The sequence below is a fragment of the Oncorhynchus masou genome, chromosome 12 (genome assembly GCF_036934945.1).
Source record: "Oncorhynchus masou masou isolate Uvic2021 chromosome 12, UVic_Omas_1.1, whole genome shotgun sequence".
NCBI lineage: Eukaryota > Metazoa > Chordata > Actinopteri > Salmoniformes > Salmonidae > Oncorhynchus > Oncorhynchus masou.
The window spans coordinates 94,228,280-94,250,806 of NC_088223.1; the positions used below are offsets into that span (position 1 = coordinate 94,228,280).

The 22,527-nt window shown below is 43.7% G+C and overlaps 1 protein-coding gene across 2 annotated transcripts; it reads right to left on the bottom strand.

Moving 5' to 3' along the window:
• Nucleotides 1-91: 91 nt before the first annotated feature.
• On the bottom strand, nt 92-21,915 carry LOC135549256 (mucin-2-like). Of its 2 annotated transcripts, none has more exons than XM_064979282.1 (11): nt 21,620-21,915; nt 8,524-8,720; nt 8,121-8,258; nt 7,839-7,977; nt 5,204-5,378; nt 2,682-2,823; nt 1,885-2,031; nt 1,441-1,496; nt 793-1,272; nt 636-667; nt 92-560 (listed from the first exon to the last, which is right to left on the bottom strand). In XM_064979282.1, exons 1-11 carry the CDS (start codon nt 21,743-21,745, stop codon nt 480-482), a joined length of 1,713 nt encoding a protein of 570 aa, XP_064835354.1. In that variant the 5' UTR covers nt 21,746-21,915; the 3' UTR covers nt 92-479. The 2 variants fall into 2 exon arrangements, with proteins under 2 accessions (XP_064835354.1, XP_064835353.1); XM_064979281.1 differs by having other exon boundaries at nt 94-560; nt 636-718.
• Between the last annotated feature and the right edge of the window lie 612 nt (nt 21,916-22,527).

The following is a 22,527-nucleotide window of genomic DNA, read 5'->3' on the forward strand; positions in this document are numbered from 1 at the left end:
ACCAAACAGGACAGAACCCCAGTCTACCTCTGTACATTACCAAACAGGAAAGAACCCCAGTCTACCTCTGTACATTACCAAACAGGACAGAACCCCAGTCTACCTCTGTACATTACCAAACAGGACAGAACCCCAGTCTACCTCTGTACATTACCAAACAGGAAAGAACCCCAGTCTACCTCTGTACATTACCAAACATATTTATGTTGTATTTCTTCTTGTAGACATAAATCCTTTACATTTTAGTCATTCAACTAACATCCAGTCAGAAGCACTGTCAGTCCATTCAACTAATCCTGGCAACCCAGAACAAAAACCATCATTTATGTTACGTGGGTCTGTCCCAAGAGATTAGTACAAATCATATTCTGTCATTATAAGGAACCACTTCTTCTTCAAAAGAACTTTCTGCAGAATCAGAACCAGGAAGACAAGACAAGTAGGAGTGAAGAATGTCGATCTGAATTCCTGTTCCTCCCTCAGGAACTGATCCCATGGGTGGCTCTCAGGCGTAGCGCGAAGTCCCCTGGCAGCCCTTGTCTGATCAGTTCCTCACGGAGCTGGAAACACAACACACACAGTGATCATCAGGTCGAGCTGAGGAGGAACCTGTCTGATCTGACAGTGACACTGACCTGCTGTAAAACCACGTTTCGGATGTAATCATCTGTTAGTGGGATCAGAGAGGACAGTTTTATCCTCAGTACAACAACGTATCCTGTGGAAACAGTTAGTCCACATTATTACAACACACATACACAAATCGTTTGTTCAAGTTCATTTTGTACTTACGAGGCCCACTGCTCGTTGTTGTACTGTCCACAATATGGGTTGTGAGATCGGTGGTTGGGTGTGCACTTAAAGTTGTGGATGCTGTGGTCACTGTGGTAGTTGTGGGTGCGTACGTACTGACATTTGTGGTTGTGAGTTCAGTAGTTGTTTGGGTGGTTGTTGGAAGTGCAGGTGAAATCTGTGTGGTCGTGAGGTTTATTGTCAGAGGAGGGGAGGTTGTTGGTTCCTCTGTGGTTGTGAGGTTTATTGTCAGAGGAGGGGAGGTTGTTGGTTCCTCTGTGGTTGTGAGGTTTATTGTCAGAGGAGGGGAGGTTGTTGGCTCCGCTGTGGTTGTGAGGTTTATTGTCAGAGGAGGGGAGGTTGTTGGTTCCGCTGAGGTCGTTAGGTTTGTTGTCAGAGGAGGGGAGGTTGTTGGTTCCTCTGAGGTCGTTAGGTTTGTTGTCAGAGGGGAGGTTGTTGGTTCCTCTGTTGTTCTGATGGCTGTAGCACAAAGACAAACAGACAGACAGACAGACAGACAGAGATGTGTTGATTGGTTGGTAATTGTCTCAAACATGCATTTCAACTAGCATCTGTAAATAACAGTGAGACTAGCAGAACACCAGAAAGGGGATCATTAACCTCATGCTGTAGTGAAACTGTACCCACCACTTGTGTTTCCAACCCTGACGATCAAACAGCGCAGCTCAGAGTGATACATGAAACTGAGAGAATCAACAGAACAACTGTTAAACTGTTCAGATCTTTGTTAAACAGCATTTTATAAAACATTACAATACCAAACTAACCACATACCATTGGTTTTAAAAAAAACATGTCAAAGCCAAACAAACCACATACCATTGGTTTTAAAAAAAACATGTCAAAGCCAAACAAACCACATACCATTGAAGGGAAAGGCAGGTTAAAACCTAGTCTGTTGCACAACTGAATGCATTCTACCAAAATGTGTCTAAATGTACATTCAACTGATCGTCTTGATAGTAGCCTACAGAAATGATGGATTATGCTCGTTTATTTTGTGCCTTTATTTAATCAGGTAAGTCATTATGTTGTGCCGTAAGTTTCCAGTTGAAGTGGCAGCAGACTGACCTGTCGTTCACTCCCTGAGCGATGAAGCACACAGGATAGTACCCTCCCTCCTCATCCTCAGTGGGCGTCCATCTTAGAAGGTACTCTCCTGAGACAGTGCTGTTCTCTGTGATACTGGAAGGCCCACTCACCAACAGCTCTGAAACCCTGGAACACACAGGGAGAAAAAAATACAATGTCATTATTATTTTATATTTATTATATATTTCTTATATTATTATTATTATTTTTCATTATGAACCCCATTAGCTTAAGCAGCAGCTACTCTTCCTGGTGTCAAAACATACAACATGACATTACACGTAACATTAATAGACAAGAAAAGATCAAGGAGAGAACTGCATCACGTCAAAATATGAATAAAACAGACAGAAATCTCCTTTCTTGAAATGGAATGTGTTAAATGTTGAAGCTAAAAATGTCTTGAATAAAGTTGACATCAGTTTATGTATTGACTGTAGATGCCAGATCAGTTTATGTATTGACTGTAGATGTCAGATCAGTTTATGTATTGACTGTATATTTATATTACGGATCCCCATTAGCTGCTGCCAAGGCTTCACAGTCCATGTGTATGTATAGTGGGCATGTTATCGTGTGTGTGTGTGTGTGTGTGTGTTGCTTCACAGTCCCCGCTGTTCCATAAGGTGTATTTGTATCTGTTTTTAAATCTGATTGTATGGCAAAGGAAGAGCAAAAACACGCTGACACACCTGTTGGTCTAACTATTGCATTTAAAACCCCTGATTTTAGTCTCTACCTATCGGTTATGTGTTTCCACGTTTCCTTTCTCTTACGTGGACCGGGTAGCCTGTGCTCTGACAGTGATTTCCAGGGGTTGGTCTGCAGAGGCGTAGAGCAGTGCACCCTGGGCTGGTGTTGGAGACAGGAACATGGGTAGGTACAACCCCTCCAGACAGGATGTCACCGGGGGGTCCACTGAGAGACAAACCATGGAGTTGAGATACAACACACAGCGTCATGTTTTTCAGTATAAATCATTACCACAACCATTTTACGATGCTACAGCGTTGGAAACTCTGCATAAAATGTACTGACATTCACTCCTTCTACTACTGAAAACAAGCCATAGGCATCATCTTATTCTCTATGAAGAGAATCAACTTGTTAGAAACCACCTGGATATAAAGATAAACTACCTGGATATAAAGATAAACTACCTGGATATAAAGATAAACGACCTGGATATAAAGATAAACTACCTGGATAGAAAGATAAACTACCTAGATATAAACTACCTATATATAAAGATAAACTACCTGGATATAAAGATAAACTACCTGGAAATAAAGATAAACTAACTGGATAGAAAGATAAACTACCTGTATATAAAGATAAACTACCTGGAAATAAAGATAAACGACCTAGATATAAAGATAAACTACCTGGAAATAAAGATAAACGACCTAGATATAGATATAAACTACCTGGAAATAAAGATAAACTACTTCGATATAAAGATAAACTACCTGGATATAAAGATAAACTTTATAGATATAAACTACCGAGATATAAACTACCTAGATATAAAGATAAACTACCTTATATAAAGATTACCTACCTATATATAAAGATAAACTATATAGATAAAAAGATAAACTACCTAGATATAAAGATAAACTACCTTATATAAAGATTACCTACCTAGATATAAAGATAAACTATATAGATAAAAAGATAAACTACCTAGATATAAAGATAAACTACCTGGATATAAAGATAAACTACCTGGATATAAAGATAAACTACCTAGATATAAAGATAAACTACCTGGATATAAAGATAAACTACCTAGATATAAAGATAAACTACCTGGACATAACCTACCTAGATATAAAGATAAACTACCTAGATATAAAGATAAACTACCTGGATATAAAGATAAACTACCTGGATATAAAGATAAACTATATAGATATAAAGATAAACTACCTAGATATAAACTACCTATATATAAAGATAAACTACCTGGATATAAAGATAAACTACCTAAATATAAACTACCTAGATATAAACTACCTAGATAAAAGATAAACCTAGATATAAAGATAAACTACCTAGATATAAATATTAACTACCAAGATATAAACTACCTAGATACAAGATAAACCTAGATATAAAGATAAACTACCTAGATATAAACTACCTAGATATAAAGATAAACTACCTAGATATTAACTACCTAGATATAAAGATAAACTACCTAGATATTAACTACCTAGATATAAAGATAAACTACCGAGATATAAAGATAAACTACCTAGATATAAACTACCTAGATATTAACTACCTAGATATTAACTACCTAGATATAAAGATAAACTACCTAGATATAAACTACCTAGATATAAAGATAAACTACCTAGATATAAAGATAAACTACCTAGAGATAAACTACCTAGATATAAACTACCTAGATATAAACTACCTATATATAAAGATAAATTACCTGGATATAAAGATAAACTACCTGGATATAAAGATAAACTACCTAAATATAAACTACCTAGATATAAACTACCTAGATAAAAGATAAACCTAGATATAAAGATAAACTACCTAGATATAAACTACCTAGATATAAACTACCTAGATATAAAGATAAACTACCTAGATATAAAGATGAACTACCTAGATATAAACTACCTAGATATTAACTACCTAGATATTAACTACCTAGATATAAAGATAAATTACCTAGATATAAACTACCTAGATATAAAGATAAACTACCTAGATATTATCTACCTAGATATAAAGATAAACTACCTAGATATAAAGATAAACTACCTAGAGATAAACTACCTAGATATAAACTACCTAGATATAAATATAAACTACCTAGATATAAAGATGAACTACCTAGATATAAACTACCTAGATATAAAGATAAACTACCTAGATATAGAGATAAACTACCTAGATATTAACTATCTAGATATAAAGATAAACTACCTAGATATTAACTACCTAGATATAAAGATAAATTACCTAGATATAAACTACCTAGATATAAAGATAAACTACCTAGATATTATCTACCTAGATATAAAGATAAACTACCTAGATATAAAGATAAACTACCTAGAGATAAACTACCTAGATATAAACTACCTAGATATAAATATAAACTACCTGGATATAAAGATAAACTACCTAGATATTATCTACCTAGATATAAAGATAAACTACCTAGATATAAAGATAAACTACCTAGAGATAAACTACCTAGAGATAAACTACCTAGATAAAAGATAAACCTAGATATAAAGATAAACTGTATAGATCATATATGTACCTCTCACTGCAAAGTGAACAGGTAGATTGCAGAGTGTGTTGTTTGAGGTCATGATATATTGAGATCCGTCAGTATAGGAGAGAGAGATGGACTGAGTCGGGAAATCCTCCATCACTAACTGAACTGCATATGTTCCAGTGGTACTACTGTTGCCCCAAAATGACAAGGTGCAGTTCTGAGGGAGACAAGATAGAAACAAGATTAAATGTGTTATGGCTACATACATTTTTGACTTTTAAATCAACTATATAAACCTATAGATTCTTGAAGGATATAACTTAATAATGCCTTATTATCTTATTTCAACTGTCGTAAAAATACATTTACAGGAAAGTCACTAGGTAATCCAAGGTTCTCCTATCAGAATGGGGCCTGCTGGTACCTGGTTCTCCTATCAGAATGGGGCCTGCTGCTACCTGGTTCTCCTATCAGAATGGGAGCCTGCTGGTACCTGGTTCTCATACCAGAATGGGGCCTGCTGCTAGCTGCATCTAGCTAACCTGATCTGCATATGAAATAAAGTTTTCATCAATAACCAAATATAGACCCCTAAATTAATCCATGCTTTTGTCACTTCTCGGTTAGACTACTGCAATGCTGTACTTTCCGGCTACCCGGATAAAGCACTAAATAAACTTCAGTTAGTGCTAAATACGGCTGCTAGAATCCTGACTAGAACCAAAACATTTGATCATATTACTCCAGTGCTAGCCTCCCTACACTGGCTTCCTGTTAAGGCAAGGGCTGATTTCAAGGTTTTACTGCTAACCTACAAAGCATTACATGGGCTTGCTCCTACCTATCTCTCTGATTTGGTCCTGCCGTACATACCTACACGTACGCTACGATCACAAGACGCAGGCCTCCTAATTGTCCCTAGAATTTCTAAGCAAACAGCTGGAGGCAGGAATTTCTCCTATAGAGCTCAATTTTTATGGAATGATCTGCCTACCCATGTCAGAGAAGCAAACTCGGTCTCAACCTTTAAGTCTTTACTGAGGACTCATCTCTTCAGTGGGTCATATGATTGAGTCTAGTCTGACCCAGGAGTGTGAAGGTGAACGGAAAGGCTCTGGAGCAACGAACCGCCCTTGCTGTCTCTGCCTGGCCGGTTCCCCTCTTTCCACTGGGATTCTCTGCCTCTAACCCTATTACAGGGGCTGAGTCACTGGCTTACTAGGGCTCTTTCATATCGTCCCTAGGAGGGGTGCGTCACTTGAGTGGGTTGAGTCACTGACGTGATCTTCCTGTCTGGGTTGGCCCCCCCCCTTGGGTTGTGCCGTGGCGGAGATCTTTGTGGGCTATACTCGGCCTTGTCTCAGGATGGTAAGTTAGTGGTTGAAGATATCCCTCTAGTGGTGTGGGGGCTGTACTTTGGCAAAGTGGGTGGGGTTATATCCTGCCTGTTTGGCCCTGTCCGGGGGTATCATCGGATGGGGCCACAGTGTCTCCTGACCCCTCCTGTCTCAGCCTCCAGTATTTATGCTGCAGTAGTTTATGTGTCGGGGGGCTAGGGTCAGTTTGTTATATCTGGAGTACTTCTCCTGTCTTATCCGGTGTCCTGTGTGAATTTAAGTATGCGTGTGTTCTCTAATTCTCTCTTTCTTTCTCTCTCTCAGAGGACCTGAGCCATGCCTCAGAACGACCTGGCATGATGACTCCTTGCTGTCCCCAGTCCAGCTGGCCGTGCTGCTGCTTCAGTTTCAACTGTTCTGCCTGCGGCTATGGAATCCTGACCTGTTCACCGGACGTGCTACCTGTCCCAGACCTGCTGTTTTCAACTCTCTAGAGACAGCAGGAGCGGTAGAGATACTCTTAATGATCGGCTATGAAAAGCCAACTGACATTTACTCCTGAGGTGCTGACTTGCTGCACCCTCAACAACTACTGTGATTATTATTATTTGACCATGCTGGTCATTTATGAACATTTGAACATCTTGGCCATGTTCTGTTATAATCTAGTAATGCAGAAAGTACTATTTATGTTACTCTAACTTACTGTTAAATTATAGGATGGCAGGAAATGACAGTAACCTGTTTTGGCCAGCTGGTTGTTGCCTTGGCATGTTAAATGACAGTAACCTGCTTTGGCCAGCTGGTTGTTGCCTTGGCATGTTAAATGACAGTAACCTGCTTTGGCCAGCTGGTTGTTGCCTTGGCTTGTTGAATGACAGTAACCTGCTTTGGCCAGCTGGTTGTTGCCTTGGCTTGTTAAATGACAGTAACCTGCTTTGGCCAGCTGGTTGTTGCCTTGGCTTGTTGAATGACAGTAACCTGCTTTGGCCAGCTGGTTGTTGCCTTGGCATGTTGAATGACAGTAACCTGCTTTGACCAGCTGGTTGTTGCCCTGCTCTGTGACAATGACAGTAACCTGCTTTGGCCAGCTGGTTGTTGCCTTGGCATGTTGAATGACAGTAACCTGCTTTGACCAGCTGGTTGTTGCCCTGCTCTGTTACAATGACAGTAACCTGCTTTGGCCAGCTGGTTGTTGCCATCATCATCATAGTCTATTGTCAAAATGGCTGCTCATCGGCAGCGAGGACTGGCAGTTTAAGTGCTAATTATCTATTCCTTTTCACTACTATCATCATCATAGTCCATTGTTGTCTGTATTGTTCTATTTGGATACTAACCTCTTGTAGAGTGAAGTCATTAGGAAGGTCACTTGATGTGTAACACTCATTCGTTGGTACTGCATATCTGCATCTGACCTCATCCCCGTCTGGATCAAACGACAACAGGTTGAAATCTCTTGGACAATTAGCAGGGACACTGAGAGTGAGAGTGAGTGTGAGAGAGAGTGAGAGAGTGAGAGAGAGGTGTTTCAGACCTGTTTTTAATTGATTGAATACAACACACATGTGGATAAAATCACTAAACTAAATAATTTAACACCGATAAGTAGGAGTATTTACCGCATCAGAGGTACGACAGTGGTCTGTGGAGATCGGTTGACTGTCTTCGTGTCAGACCTGACCCCAAGATCCACATGAGTCCACAGCCTCCAAGCACGAACAGAATTATCATTGTCTATCCAGTTTCCGCCATCCAATCTGTAATGATAAAGAGACAAAGGTGAAAGGTGAGTTGAAGAAACATCCTAAACACTGTTGTAATGATGTGCATCATGTACAATACTGTGTGTTTTAACTAATGTGGAGTTTGTCCTTTCTGATGTCATGGGACATGTTGGACATATTGTCTAGAACTACTTTGGTAACCAAGATAAAATAACTTAGCTGTTCCCTGTTACTACGAATCAGGTTCATAAACACACTGGTAACGGATGGAAGATTTGAATAGAAAATAAACACTCACAGCAGATCAAAGGTCTGTGTGTTATTGGAGACGTGTCTAGTCATGACTCCCTCTGTCTGACACCAGTCCTCAGATATCCCCTGGTCCACGGTGTTAACCACTAAACTGATCTCATTCCCACAGTCCCCACTGATACACAACCAGGTATCAGAAAAACAGCCATGAGACAGAAGGGCTGCCTTGTAACGGAGGTCCACCTGCAATGACACACTTCATTAAACCACCACTTCAGACACATTGCAAGACTGCTGTCTTTAACAAGTGTGTAACCTAGATAAATGTTCTGTTTGGTAAGGAGGGTAAGAGAACAAGCAGGAGCAAGGCATTCTTCATATAGCTAAATGCCTTTATCATTATGGTATGTTCAATAGTACAGAACATTCTAAACTCTGATTAATTTCAGCCTTTGTCAGGGACAACAATGATACAACAAGCCTTTTGTAGGGAACAAGCCATGTTCCATCAAAGCCTGAAGAGGGAGTGGTTAGACACAACAATCATTGGTGGACAACACTTAGTTGTCATGTCTTGTTATGTCTGTTCCTGTCCTTTCTCTTCACTCTGTCTCTCTCTGCTGGTCTTTTTAGGTTACCTTCTCTGTCTCTCATTCTTCAGCTGTTCTACATCTCCCCTAACTAGCTCATTCACTCTTTCCCACCTGTTCTCTCTTCCCCCTCTGATTAGGTCTCTATTTCTCTCTCTGTTCCTGCTACTTTCAGTGTCTGATTCTTGTTTGTGTTTTTGATGCCAGAAGCAAGCTGTCGTCTCGTTTGCTTCCACCTTGTCCTATCCTGTCGGAGTCTGCCTGGCAGGTGCATCCTGCATTATACTACGTTCTTTTTGTTCCATTGACTACGTTGGAAGAGGATTTATGCCATTCCTGTTTTTCATTAAAGAACTCTGTTTTCTGTTAAAACCGCTTTTGGGTCTTCACTCAAGTACATAACAGAAGAATCAGACCAAGAATGGACCCAGCGGCTCCGGACCCTTTTCACTCCGCCGTCGAGATCCAGGGAGCGATGCTAGGCAGACACGAGGAGGAATTGTCTGCAGCTCGACATGCCGTTGAGACCCTGGCCGTCCAAGTCTCCGACCTCACAAGACAGGTTCACCAACTCCACCTCGATCCACCGCCCACTTCCAGGGTTTCCGAGTCTCCGGAGCCCAGGATCAACAACCCGCCGTGTTACTCTGGGGAGCCCACTGAGTACCGCTCATCAGTTAGAGGAGGGCTACTGGTGAGCGCAACTACTCAGGCCTCTCCTTCTGGATCACGCACTACCTTTCCGGTCCATCTCCGCTGGCCCGGTTCATCTGCTTCCTGCAGTGCCTTGATAGACTCTGGGGCGGAGGGCTGTTTTATGGACGAGACCTGGGCTCGGGAACATGACATTCCTCTCAGACAGTTAGGGGAGCCCACGGCCTTGTTCGCTTTAGATGGTAGTTCTCTCCCCAAGATTCAGCGTGAGACGCTGCCTTTAACCCTCACTGTCTCTGGTAATCATAGCGAAACCATTTCTTTTTTAATTTTTCGTTCACCTTTTACACCTGTTGTTTTGGGTCATCCCTGGCTAGTGCGCCATAACCCTTCTATTAATTGGTCTAGTAATACTATCCTATCCTGGAATGTTTCTTGTCATGTGACCTGTTTAATGTCTGCTATCCCTCCTGTTTCCTCTGTCTCTTCTTCACAGGAGGAGCCTGGCGATTTGACAGGGGTGCCGGAGGAGTATCACGATCTGCGCACGGTGTTCAGTCGTTCCAAGGCCACTTCTCTCCCTCCACACCGGTCGTATGACTGTAGTATTGATCTCCTTCCGGGAACTACTCCCCCGGGGTAGATTATACTCTCTGTCGGCTCCCGAACGTAAGGCTCTCGAGGATTATTTGTCTGTATCGCTCGACGCCGGTACCATAGTCCTCCTCCTCTCCCCGGAGCGGGGTTTTTTTTTGTTCAAAAGAAGGACGGGTCCCTGCGCCCATGCGTGGATTATCGAGGGCTGAATGACATAACAGTAAAGAATCGTTATCCGCTTCCTCTTATGTCTTCAGCCTTCGAGATCCTGCAGGGAGCCAGGTTTTTCACCAAATTGGACCTTCGTAACGCCTACCATCTCGTGCGCATCAGGGAGGGGGACGAGTGGAAGACGGCGTTTAACACTCCGTTAGGGCACTTTGAATACCGGGTTCTTCCTTTCGGGCCTCGTTAACGCTCCAGCTGTCTTTCAGGCACTAGTTAACGACGTCCTGAGAGACATGCTGAACATTTTTGTTTTCGTTTACATGGACGATATCCTGATTTTTTCACCGTCTCTCTCGATTCATGTTCAGCACGTGCGACGCGTCCTCCAGCTCCTTTTGGAGAACTGTCTTTATGTGAAGGCTGAGAAGTGCACTTTTCATGCCGCCTCTGTCCCTTTTCTCGGTTCCGTTATTTCCGCTGAGGGCATTAAGATGGATCCCGCTAAGGTCCAGGCTGTCATTGATTGGCCCGTTCCTAAGTCACGCGTCGAGCTGCAGCGCTTTCTGGGCTTCGCTAATTTCTATCGTCGTTTCATCCGTAATTTCGGTCAGGTGGCAGCTCCCCTCACAGCCCTTACTTCTGTTAAGACGTGCTTTAAGTGGTCCGTTTCCGCCCAGGGAGCTTTTGATCTTCTTAAGAATCGTTTTACATCCGCACCTATTCTTGTTACACCTGACATCTCTAGTCAGTTTGTTGTTGAGGTTGACGCGTCAGAGGTGGGCGTGGGAGCCATTCTTTCTCAGCGCTCTCTCTCTGACGGCAAGGTCCATCCTTGCGCGTTTTTCTCTCATCGCTTATCGCCGTCAGAACGTAACTATGATGTTGGTAATCGCGAACTGCTCGCCATCCGCTTAGCCCTAGGCGAATGGCGACAGTGGTTGGAGGGGGCGACCGTTCCTTTTGTCGTTTGGACTGACCATAGGAACCTTGAGTACATCCGTTCAGCCAAACGACTTAATGCGCGTCAGGCTCGTTGGGCTCTGTTTTTCGCTCGTTTCGAGTTTGTTATTTCTTATCGTCCGGGCTCAAAAACACCAAGCCTGATGCTTTATCTCGTCTCTTCAGTTCTTCTGAGGTCTCCACCGACCCCGAGGGGATTCTCCTGACGGGCGTGTTGTCGGGTTGACTGTCTGGGGAATTGAGAGGCAGGTAAAGCAAGCACTCGCTCACACTCCGTCGCCGCGAGCTTGTCCTAGGAACCTTCTGTTCGTTCCCGTTCCTACTCGTCCGGCCGTTCTTCAGTGGGCCCACTCTGCCAAGTTAGCCGGCCACCCCGGCGTTCGGGGTACGCTCGCTTCCATTCGCCAGCGTTTCTGGTGGCCCACTCGGGAACGTGACGCGCGTCGATTTGTCGCCGCTTGTTCGGTCTGCGCGCAGACTAAATCTGGGAACTCTCCTCCTGCCGGCCGTCTCAGACCGCTTCCCATTCCCTCTCGACCGTGGTCTCACATCGCTTTAGATTTTATCACCGGACTGCCTTCATCAGCGGGGAAGACAGTTATTCTTACGGTTGTCGATAGATTCTCTAAGGCGGCTCATTTCATTCCTCTCGCTAAGCTCCCTTCTGCTAAGGAGACGGCTCAGATCATTATCGAGAATGTTTTCCGAATTCATGGCCTTCCGTCTGACGTCGTTTCCGACAGAGGCCCGCAGTTCACGTCTCAATTTTGGAGGGAGTTTTGCCGTTTGATTGGGGCTTCCGTCAGTCTCTCGTCCGGCTTTCATCCCCAGTCTAATGGTCAAGCCGAACGGGCCAATCAGACTGTTGGTCGCATTTTACGCAGTCTTTCTTTTCATAACCCTGCGTCTTGGTCAGAACAGCTCCCCTGGGCAGAGTACGCCCACAACTCGCTTCCCTCGTCTGCTACCGGTCTATCTCCTTTTCAGAGTAGCCTCGGGTACCAGCCTCCGCTGTTCTCATCTCAGCTCGCCGAGTCCTGCGTCCCCTCCGCTCAGGCTTTTGTCCAGCGTTGCGAGCGCACCTGGAAGGGGGTCAGGTCGGCACTTTGCCGTAATAGGGCGCAGACTGTGAGGGCCGCTAATAAGCGTAGGACCAAGAGTCCTAGATATTGTTGCGGTCAGAGAGTATGGCTCTCCACTCAGAACCTTCCCCTTAAGACAGCTTCTCGCAAGTTGGCCCCGCGGTTCATTGGTCCGTTCCGTATTTCTCAGGTCATTAATCCTGTCGCAGTGCGACTTCTTCTCCCGCTATCTTCGTCGCGTTCACCCGGTCTTCCATGTCTCCTGTGTTAAGCCCGTTCTTCGCGCCCCCGCCGTCCCCCCATCCTTGTCGAGGGCGCACCCATCTACAGGGTTCGTAAGATTTTGGACATGCGCCCTCGGGGCCGTGGTCATCAGTACCTAGTGGATTGGGAGGGGTACGGTCCTGAGGAGAGGAGTTGGGTTCCCTCTCGGGACGTGCTGGACCGTTCGCTGATCGATGATTTCCTCCGTTGCCGCCAGGTTTCCTCCTCGAGTGCGCCAGGAGGCGCTCGGTGAGTGGGAGGGGGTACTGTCATGTCTTGTTATGTCTGTTCCTGTCCTTTCTCTTCACTCTGTCTCTCTCTGCTGGTCTTTTTAGGTTACCTTCTCTGTCTCTCATTCTTCAGCTGTTCTACATCTCCCCTAACTAGCTCATTCACTCTTTCCCACCTGTTCTCTCTTCCCCCTCTGATTAGGTCTCTATTTCTCTCTCTGTTCCTGCTACTTTCAGTGTCTGATTCTTGTTTGTGTTTTTGATGCCAGAAGCAAGCTGTCGTCTCGTTTGCTTCCACCTTGTCCTATCCTGTCGGAGTCTGCCTGGCAGGTGCATCCTGCATTATACTACGTTCTTTTTGTTCCATTGACTACGTTGGAAGAGGATTTATGCCATTCCTGTTTTTCATTAAAGAACTCTGTTTTCTGTTAAAACCGCTTTTGGGTCTTCACTCAAGTACATAACACTTAGTTATCTACAACAGACAAAATCTACTCACAACAAAACTTAGTTATCAACAATAGATAATATCAATTCAAAACAACACTTAGTTATCAACAACAGACAAAATCAACTCGAAACAACACTTAGTTATCAACAACAGACAAAACAATAGATAATATCAACTCATAACAACACTTAGTTATCCACATCATACAAAATCAATTCAAAACAACACTTAGTTATCAACAATAGGTAATATCCATTCAAAACAACACTTAGTTATCAACAATAGATAATATCAACTCATAACAACACTTAGTTATCAACAATAGATAATATCAACTCATAACAACACTTAGTTATCAACAATAGATAATATCAATTCAAAACAACACTTAGTTATCAACAATAGATAATATCAACTCATAACAAGACTTAGTTATCAACAATAGATAATATCAATTCCAAATGTTGAAATACATATATAATGTCTAGAGAAATTCTACACACCCTCCTTGCACAATTTGATGGCTTAAAATTAAATCTAAATGTGGATGAAATTAGATTGTTTTCCTGTTCATCTACACACTTTGCATTTATAAAATGAAAGGTAAATTGTAAAAGCATTTCCAGATTAATAAAAAATCTCACACAATATAAAATAGATGACTTGGGGGGTGGTAATCTAATGGAAGCTCTTTGCCACCTTCTCCTCCCTCCTGAATCCTCCTCCCCCTCCCCCCCTCCTCCCTCTCTGCAGATGACTTCGTCAACCATTTTGAAAAGAAGGTCGACGACATCCGATCCTCGTTTGCTAAGTCAAACGACACCGCTGGTTCTGCTCACACTGCCCTACCCTGTGCTCTGACCTCTTTCTCCCCTCTCTCTCCAGATGAAATCTCGCTTCTTGTGACGGCCGGCCGCCCAACAACCTGCCCGCTTGACCCTATCCCCTCCTCTCTTCTCCAGACCATTTCCGGAGACCTTCTCCCTTACCTCACCTCGCTCATCAACTCATCCCTGACCGCTGGCTACGTCCCTTCCGTCTTCAAGAGAGCGAGAGTTGCACCCCTTCTGAAAAAACCTACACTCGATCCCTCCGATGTCAACAACTACAGACCAGTATCCCTTCTTTCTTTTCTCTCCAAAACTCTTGAACGTGCCGTCCTTGGCCAGCTCTCCCGCTATCTCTCTCAGAATGACCTTCTTGATCCAAATCAGTCAGGTTTCAAGACTAGTCATTCAACTGAGACTGCTCTTCTCTGTATCACGGAGGCGCTCCGCACTGCTAAAGCTAACTCTCTTTCCTCTGCTCTCATCCTTCTAGACCTATCGGCTGCCTTCGATACTGTGAACCATCAGATCCTCCTCTCCTCCCTCTCCGAGTTGGGCATCTCCGGCGCGGCCCACGCTTGGATTGCGTCCTACCTGACAGGTCGCTCCTACCAGGTGGCGTGGCGAGAATCTGTCTCCTCGCCACGCGCTCTCACCACTGGTGTCCCCCAGGGCTCTGTTCTAGGCCCTCTCCTATTCTCGCTATACACCAAGTCACTTGGCTCTGTCATAACCTCACATGGTCTCTCCTATCATTGCTATGCAGACGACACACAATTAATCTTCTCCTTTCCCCTTCTGATGACCAGGTGGCGAATCGCATCTCTGCATGTCTGGCAGACATATCAGTGTGGATGACGGATCACCACCTCAAGCTGAACCTCGGCAAGACGGAGCTGCTCTTCCTCCCGGGGAAGGACTGCCCGTTCCATGATCTCGCCATCACGGTTGACAACTCCATTGTGTCCTCCTCCCAGAGCGCTAAGAATCTTGGCGTGATCCTGGACAACACCCTGTCGTTCTCAACTAACATCAAGGCGGTGGCCCGTTCCTGTAGGTTCATGCTCTACAACATCCGCAGAGTACGACCCTGCCTCACACAGGAAGCGGCGCAGGTCCTAATCCAGGCACTTGTCATCTCCCGTCTGGATTACTGCAACTCGCTGTTGGCTGGGCTCCCTGCCTGTGCCATTAAACCCCTACAACTCATCCAGAATGCCGCAGCCCGTCTGGTGTTCAACCTTCCCAAGTTCTCTCACGTCACCCCGCTCCTCCGCTCTCTCCACTGGCTTCCAGTTGAAGCTCGCATCCGCTACAAGACCATGGTGCTTGCCTACGGAGCTGTGAGGGGAACGGCACCGCAGTACCTCCAGGCTCTGATCAGGCCCTACACCCAAACAAGGGCACTGCGTTCATCCACCTCTGGCCTGCTCGCCTCCCTACCACTGAGGAAGTACAGTTCCCGCTCAGCCCAGTCAAAACTGTTCGCTGCTCTGGCCCCCCAATGGTGGAACAAACTCCCTCACGACGCCAGGACAGCGGAGTCAATCACCACCTTCCGGAGACACCTGAAACCCCACCTCTTTAAGGAAAACCTAGGATAGGATAAAGTAATCCTTCTCACCCCCCCTTAAATGATTTAGATGCACTATTGTAAAGTGTCTGTTCCACTGGATGTCATAAGGTGAATTCACCAATTTGTAAGTCGCTCTGGATAAGAGCGTCTGCCAAATGACTTAAATGTAAATGTATGTAAATGTGGTATAAGTAGTAAATAGGAGTGGGTATAAGTAGTGAATAGTAGTGGATATAAGTAGTGAATAGTAGTGGGTATAAGTAGTGGGTATAAGTAGTGAATAGGAGTGGGTATAAGTAGTGAATATTAGTGGGTATAAGTAGTGGATAGGAGTGGGCATATGTAGTGAATAGGAGTAGATATAAGTAGTGAATAGTAGTGGGTATAAGTAGTGAATAGTAGTGGGTATAAGTAGTGGGTATAAGTGGTGAATAGCAGTGGGTATAAGTAGTGAATAGCAGTGGGTATAAGTAGTGAATAGGAGCGGGTATAAGTAGTGAATAGTAGTGGGTATAAGTAGTGTATAGTAGTGGGTATAAGTAGTGAATAGGAGTTGGTATAAGTAGTGAATATAAGTGGGTATAAGTAGTGGGTATAAGTAGTGAATAGTAGTGGGTATAAGTAGTGAATAGTAGTGTGTATAGGTAGTGAATAGTAGTGGGTATAAGTAGTGAATGGGAGCAGGTATAAGTAGTGAATAGGAGTGGGTATAAGTAATGAATAGGAGTGGGTATAAGTAGTGAATAGGAGTGGGTATAAGTAGTGAATAGGAGTGGGTATAAGTAGTCAATAGGAGTGGGTATAAGTAGTGAATACTAGTGAGTATAAGTAGTGAATAGTAGTGGGTATAAGTAGTGGGTATAAGTAGTGAATAGTAGTGGGTATAGGTAGTGAATCGTAGTGGGTATAAGTAGTGAATGGGAGCAGTTATAAGTAGTGAATATGAGTTGGTATAAGAAGTGAATAGTAGTGGGTATAAGTAGTGAATAGCAGTGGGTGTAGTTAGTGAATAGTAGTGGGCATAAGTAGTGAATAGTAGTGGGTATAAGTAGTGAATAGTAGTGTGTATAGGCAGTGAATAGTAGTGGGTATAAGTAGTGAATGGGAGCAGGTATAAGTAGTGAACAGTAGTGGGTATAGGTAGTGAATAGTAGTGGGTATAAGTAGTGAATGGGAGCAGGTATAAGTAGTGAATAGGAGTGGGTATAAGTAATGAATATGAGTGGGTATACGTAGTGAATAGGAGTGGGTATAAGTAGTGAAAAGGAGTGGGTATAGTTTGTGAATAGTAGTGGGTATAAGTAGTGAATAGTAGTGGGTATAGGTAGTGAATCGTAGTGGGTATGAGTAGTGAATGGGAGCAGGTATAAGTAGTGAATAGTAGTGGGTATAAGTAGTGAATGGGAGCAGGTATAAGTAGTGAATAGTAGTGGGTATAAGTAGTGAATGGGAGCAGGTATAAGTAGTGAATAGTAGTGGGTATAAGTAGTGAAGGGGAGCAGGTATAAGAAGTGAATAGTAGTGGGTATAAGTAGTGAATGGGAGCAGGTATAAGTAGTGAATAGGAGTGGGTATAAGAAGTGAATAGTAGTGAGTATAAGTAGTGAATAGTAGTGGGTGTAGTTAGTCAATAGTAGTGGGTATAAGTAGTGAATAGTAGTGGGTATAAGTAGTAAATAGTAGTGGGTATAGGTAGTGAATAGTAGTGGGTATAAGTAGTGAATGGGAGCAGGTATAAGTTGTGAATAGGAGTTGGTATAAGAAGTTTGAAAAGTAGAGCCATACATGACAAACACCACTAGAGGGCAGCAAACATGCACCACAGACCAAAAGGGAAACACGTGTTCCATTCTATCATCTAGAGTCCATTTTACAAGCCTGTTGGGCTGAGAATAGGTTTCCAAAACCCCTGGTAATTTACAAATTGATCGGTTATATGAAGAATCATGTTTTACAGCTTTGTTTTAAAGATTTGTGATGTACATTCTTGTATTATTTGATATTTTTCCGTGTTTGGAAACTCCTTGAATGTTTATGGTACATTCTGGTAGTTTACTGGTAAATGCTGGTAGTTTACTGGTAAATGCTGGTCGTTTACTGGTAAATGCTGGTAGTTTACTGGTAAATGCTGGTAGTTTACTGGTAAATGCTGGTAGTTTACTGGTACATTAAGAAAGTTACCAGTAATACTCAAACCCTGTGAAGAATGTATTTTTCAAGATAACATCAGGAACAAATTAGCATTTCTCTCAGTTGAAGAAAAAACTTAAAGCTGCATTATGTAGAAATATAGATCTGTATTTTTGTGTCTTTTACTTTTGGTTTTGAACACTTTTTTAATATATATATATATATATACCAGAACACTTTTTTAATATATATATATATATATACCTTTATTTAACCAGGTACTCTAGTTGAGGACAAGTTCTCATTTACAACTGCAACCTGGCCAAGATAAAGCAAAGCAGTGAGACAAAAACAACAACACAGAGTTACACATGGAATAAACAAACGTACAGTCAATAACACAATAGAACAATCTATATACAGTGTGTAAAAATGAGGTAAGGAGGTAAGGCAATAAATAGGCCATAGCGGTGAAATAACTACAATTTAGCATTAACACTGGAGTGATAAATGTGCAGATGATGATGTGCAAGTAGAGATACTGGGGTGCAAAAGAGCAGGAAAAACAAACAATATGGGGATGAGGTAGTCGGGTGTGCTATTTACCGATGGGCTATGTACAGGTACAATGATCGGTAAGCTGCTCTGACAACTGATGCTTAAATTTAATGAGGGAGATATAAGACTTCAGCTTCAGTGATTTTTGCAATTCGTTCCAGTCATTGGCTGCAGAGAACTGGAAGGAAAGGCAGCCAAAGGAGGTGTTGGCTTTGGGGATGACCAGTTAAATATACCTGCTGGGGCGCGTGCTATGGTTGGGTGTTGCTATGGTGACCAGTGAGCTAAGAAAAGGTGGGGCTTTACATAGCAAAAACTTTAGATGACCTGAAGCCAGTGGGTTTGCCGACGAATATGTAGCAAGGGCCAACCAACGAGAGCATACAGGTTGCAGTGTTGGGTTGTATATGTAGTAGTAGTGGGTAGTATATGGGGCTTTGGTGACAAAACGGATGGCCACTCTGATAGACTTCCTTGATGTATACAGAGAAAAGTGTCGGCCCGAGAATTGAACCCTTTGTCACCCCATAGAGACTGCCAGAGGTCCGGACAGCAGGCCCTCCGATTTGACACACTGAACTCTTTCTGAGAAGTAGTTGGTGAACCAGGCGAGGCAGTCATTTGAGAAACCAAGGCTGTTGAGTCTGCCAATAAGAATGCTGTGATTGACAGAGTCGAAAGCCTTGGCCAGGTCGATGAATACGGCTGCACAGTAATGTCTCTTATCGATGGCGGTTATGATATTGTTTAGGACCTTGAGTGTGGCTGAGGTGCACCCATGACCAGCTCTGAAACCAGATTGCATAGCGGAGAAGCTACGGTGGGATTCAAAATGGGGGATGACCACGGAAGCTTTCCAATCTTTAGACGATACGAAAGAGAGGTTGAACAGGCAAGTAATAGGGGCTGCAACAATTGCGGGTGAAGGAGAAGCGGGGGGGGGGGGGTGGTGGGCAAGTCGCTGAGGGGGGTGCAGAGCTGTTGGCCGGGGTAGGGGTAGCCATGAGGAAAGCATGGCCAACCGTGGGGAAATGCTTATTGAAATTCTCGATTATCGTAGATTTATCAGCGGTGACAGTGTTTCCTTGCCTCAGTGCAGTTGGCAGCTGGGAGGAGGTGCTCTTATTCTCCATGGACTTTACAGTGTCCCAGAACTTTTTGGAGTTAGTGCTACAGGATGTAAATTTCTGCTTGAAAAAGCTAGCCTTTGCTTTCCTAGCTGCCTGTGTATACCTCTGGACACTGTAAAGTCCATGGAGAGCAAGAGCACCTCCTCCCAGCTGCCCACTGCACTGAGGCTAGGTAACACGGTCACCACCGATAAATCCATGATTATCGAAAACTTCAACAAGCATTTCTCAATGGCTGGCCATGCCTTCCGCCTGGCTACTCCAACATCGGCCAACAGCTCTGCCCCCCCCGCAGCTACTCGCCCAAGCCTCTCCAGGTTCTCCTTTACCCAAATCCAGATAGCAGATGTTCTGAAAGAGCTGCAAAACCTGGACCCGTACAAATCAGCTGGTCTTGATAATCTGGACTCTCTATTTCTGAAACTATCCGCCGCCATTGTCACAACCCCTATTACCAGCCTGTTCAACCTCTCTTTCATATCGTCTGAGATCCCCAAGGATTGGAAAGCTGCCGCAGTCATCCCCCTCTTCAAAGGGGGAGACACCCTGGACCCAAACTGTTACAGACCTATATCCATCCTGCCCTGCCTATCTAAGGTCTTCGAAAGCCAAGTCAACTAACAGGTCACTGACCATCTCGAATCCCACCGTACCTTCTCCGCTGTGCAATCTGGTTTCCGAGCCGGTCACAATATCATAACCGCCATCGATAAAAGACAGTACTGTGCAGCCGTCTTCATCGACCTTGCCAAGGCTTTCGACTCTGTCAATCACCATATTCTTATCGGCAGACTCAGTCGCCTCGGTTTTTCTGATGACTGCCTTGCCTGGTTCACCAACTACTTTGCAGACAGCGTTCAGTGTGTCAAATCGGAGGGCCTGTTGTCCGGACCTCTGGCAGTCTCTATGGGGTTGCCACAGAGTTCAATTCTCGGGCCGACTCTTTTCTCTGTATATATCAATGATGTTGCTCTTGCTGCAGGCGATTCCCTGATCCACCTCTACGCAGACGACACCATTCTATATACTTCCGGCCCGTCCTTGGACAGTGTGCTATCTAACCTCCAAACGAGCTTCAATGTCATACAACACTTTTTCCGTGGCCTGCAACTGCTGTTAAACGCTAGTAAAACCAAATGCATGCTTTTCAATCGTTCGCTGCCTGCACCCGCACGCCTGACTAGCATCACCATCCTGGATGGTTCCAACCTAGAATATGTGGACATCTATAAGTAACTAGGTGTCTGGCTAGACTGTAAACTCTCCTTCCAGACTCATATCAAACATCTCCAATCTAAAATCAAATCTAGGGTCGGCTTTAATTTCCGCAACAAAGCCTCCTTCTCTCACGCCGCCAAACTTACCTTAGTAAAACTGACTATCCTACCGATCCTCGACTTATGTGTAACTCTGTGTTGTCTGTCCACACTGCTATGTTTTATCTTGGCCAGGTCGCAGTTGCAAATGAGAACTTGTTCTCAACTAGCCTACCTGGTCAAATAAAGGTGAAATAAAATAAATAAATAAATAAAAATGTTCTTGTACATTTACAAAGTTACCAGTAAAACTACGGCCCCATGAAGAACGTATTTTTCAAGATGACAACAAGAACAAATGAGCATTTCTCTCATTTGAAGAAAACACTTAAAACTGTATGAGGTAGAAATGTGAGTTATATTTATATATCTGTATTTTTGTGTCTTTTACTGTCTGTTTTGTACACCAGCTTCAAACAGCTGAAAAAATTATATTGTTGGTTATTGAAAATATATTTCACAGCAGTATCAATCTAAACTATACATGCTTGTTTTGTCACAAACTGAAATCTGGCAAACTATTAGAATTGTAGCTACCAGGAAATGACAGGATCTTTAATAGAAAGCATGATCATTGTCATTGGTCTTATTGGTCTTCATTGGTCTCACCCTGTAGGTTCCGTCTGGGTTGGTCCCTCTGGGGTTGAAGGTCATGGTTCCTCCTAAAAAGTGGGTGGCCCAGGAGCAGGAGACCATCAGCAGTAGCAGTAGTAGTGAGGACTGGGAGGGAGACATGCTGTCTGTCTGTCTGTCTGTCTGTCTGTCTGTCTGTCTGTCTGTCTGTCTGTCTGTCTGTCTGTCTCTCTCTGTCTCTCTCTCTGTCTCTGTCTATCTGTCTGTCTCTCTCTGTTTGTCTGTCTGTCACTGTCTCTCTCTCTCTGAGTCTCTCTGAGATCAGACTCTGCTTTAATAGATACATGTTCAGTAGAGGCACATGCGCACATTAATCTGCAAGCAGACTGAACTGCCCACACACACCCACCCACCCACCCACACACACACACACACACACACACACACACACACACACACACACACACACACACACACACACACACACACACACACACACACACACACACACACATAAACACATACACATAAACACACACACATAAACACACACACACTCACACACTGACACGCACACACGCACACACACACACACACACACACACACACACACACACACACACACACACACACACACACGTTTACAGAAGCATCTCCCACTGTGCGTTATGAGTCACACTCAGAAGTACACTAACCTGTTTTAATCACTCGACTGACTATGGAATCCTGGTGTGATAAAAATTGTTGTTTGTCACTTGAAAAGCGAGATGAGGTTTCAGAGCAGAGTTTTTTCCACTTTGGTTCAATGAACATTGTTTCCACAAGGAAATGTTTCAATGAAATGATGTGGAACCAACGCGGAATAGATGTTGAATTGACGTCTGCACCCAGTGGGTTCCTGGAACAAAGTCAGGAGTTGAAATGAAAATAACACTTTCTTTTGT

Bases quoted from the DNA above. Each gene is read 5' to 3' on its own strand.
- LOC135549256 (XM_064979281.1), bottom strand. From the start codon at position 21,745: ATGTCTCCCTCCCAGTCCTCACTACTACTGCTACTGCTGATGGTCTCC. The intron at 8,721-21,619 runs GTGAGACCAATG...GTGTCATTGCAG, and splicing joins ACCCAGACGGAACCTACAGG to GTGGACCTCCGTTACAAGGC. The intron at 2,824-5,203 runs GTACATATATGA...TTTGTCTCTCAG, and splicing joins TGTTCACTTTGCAGTGAGAG to TGGACCCCCCGGTGACATCC.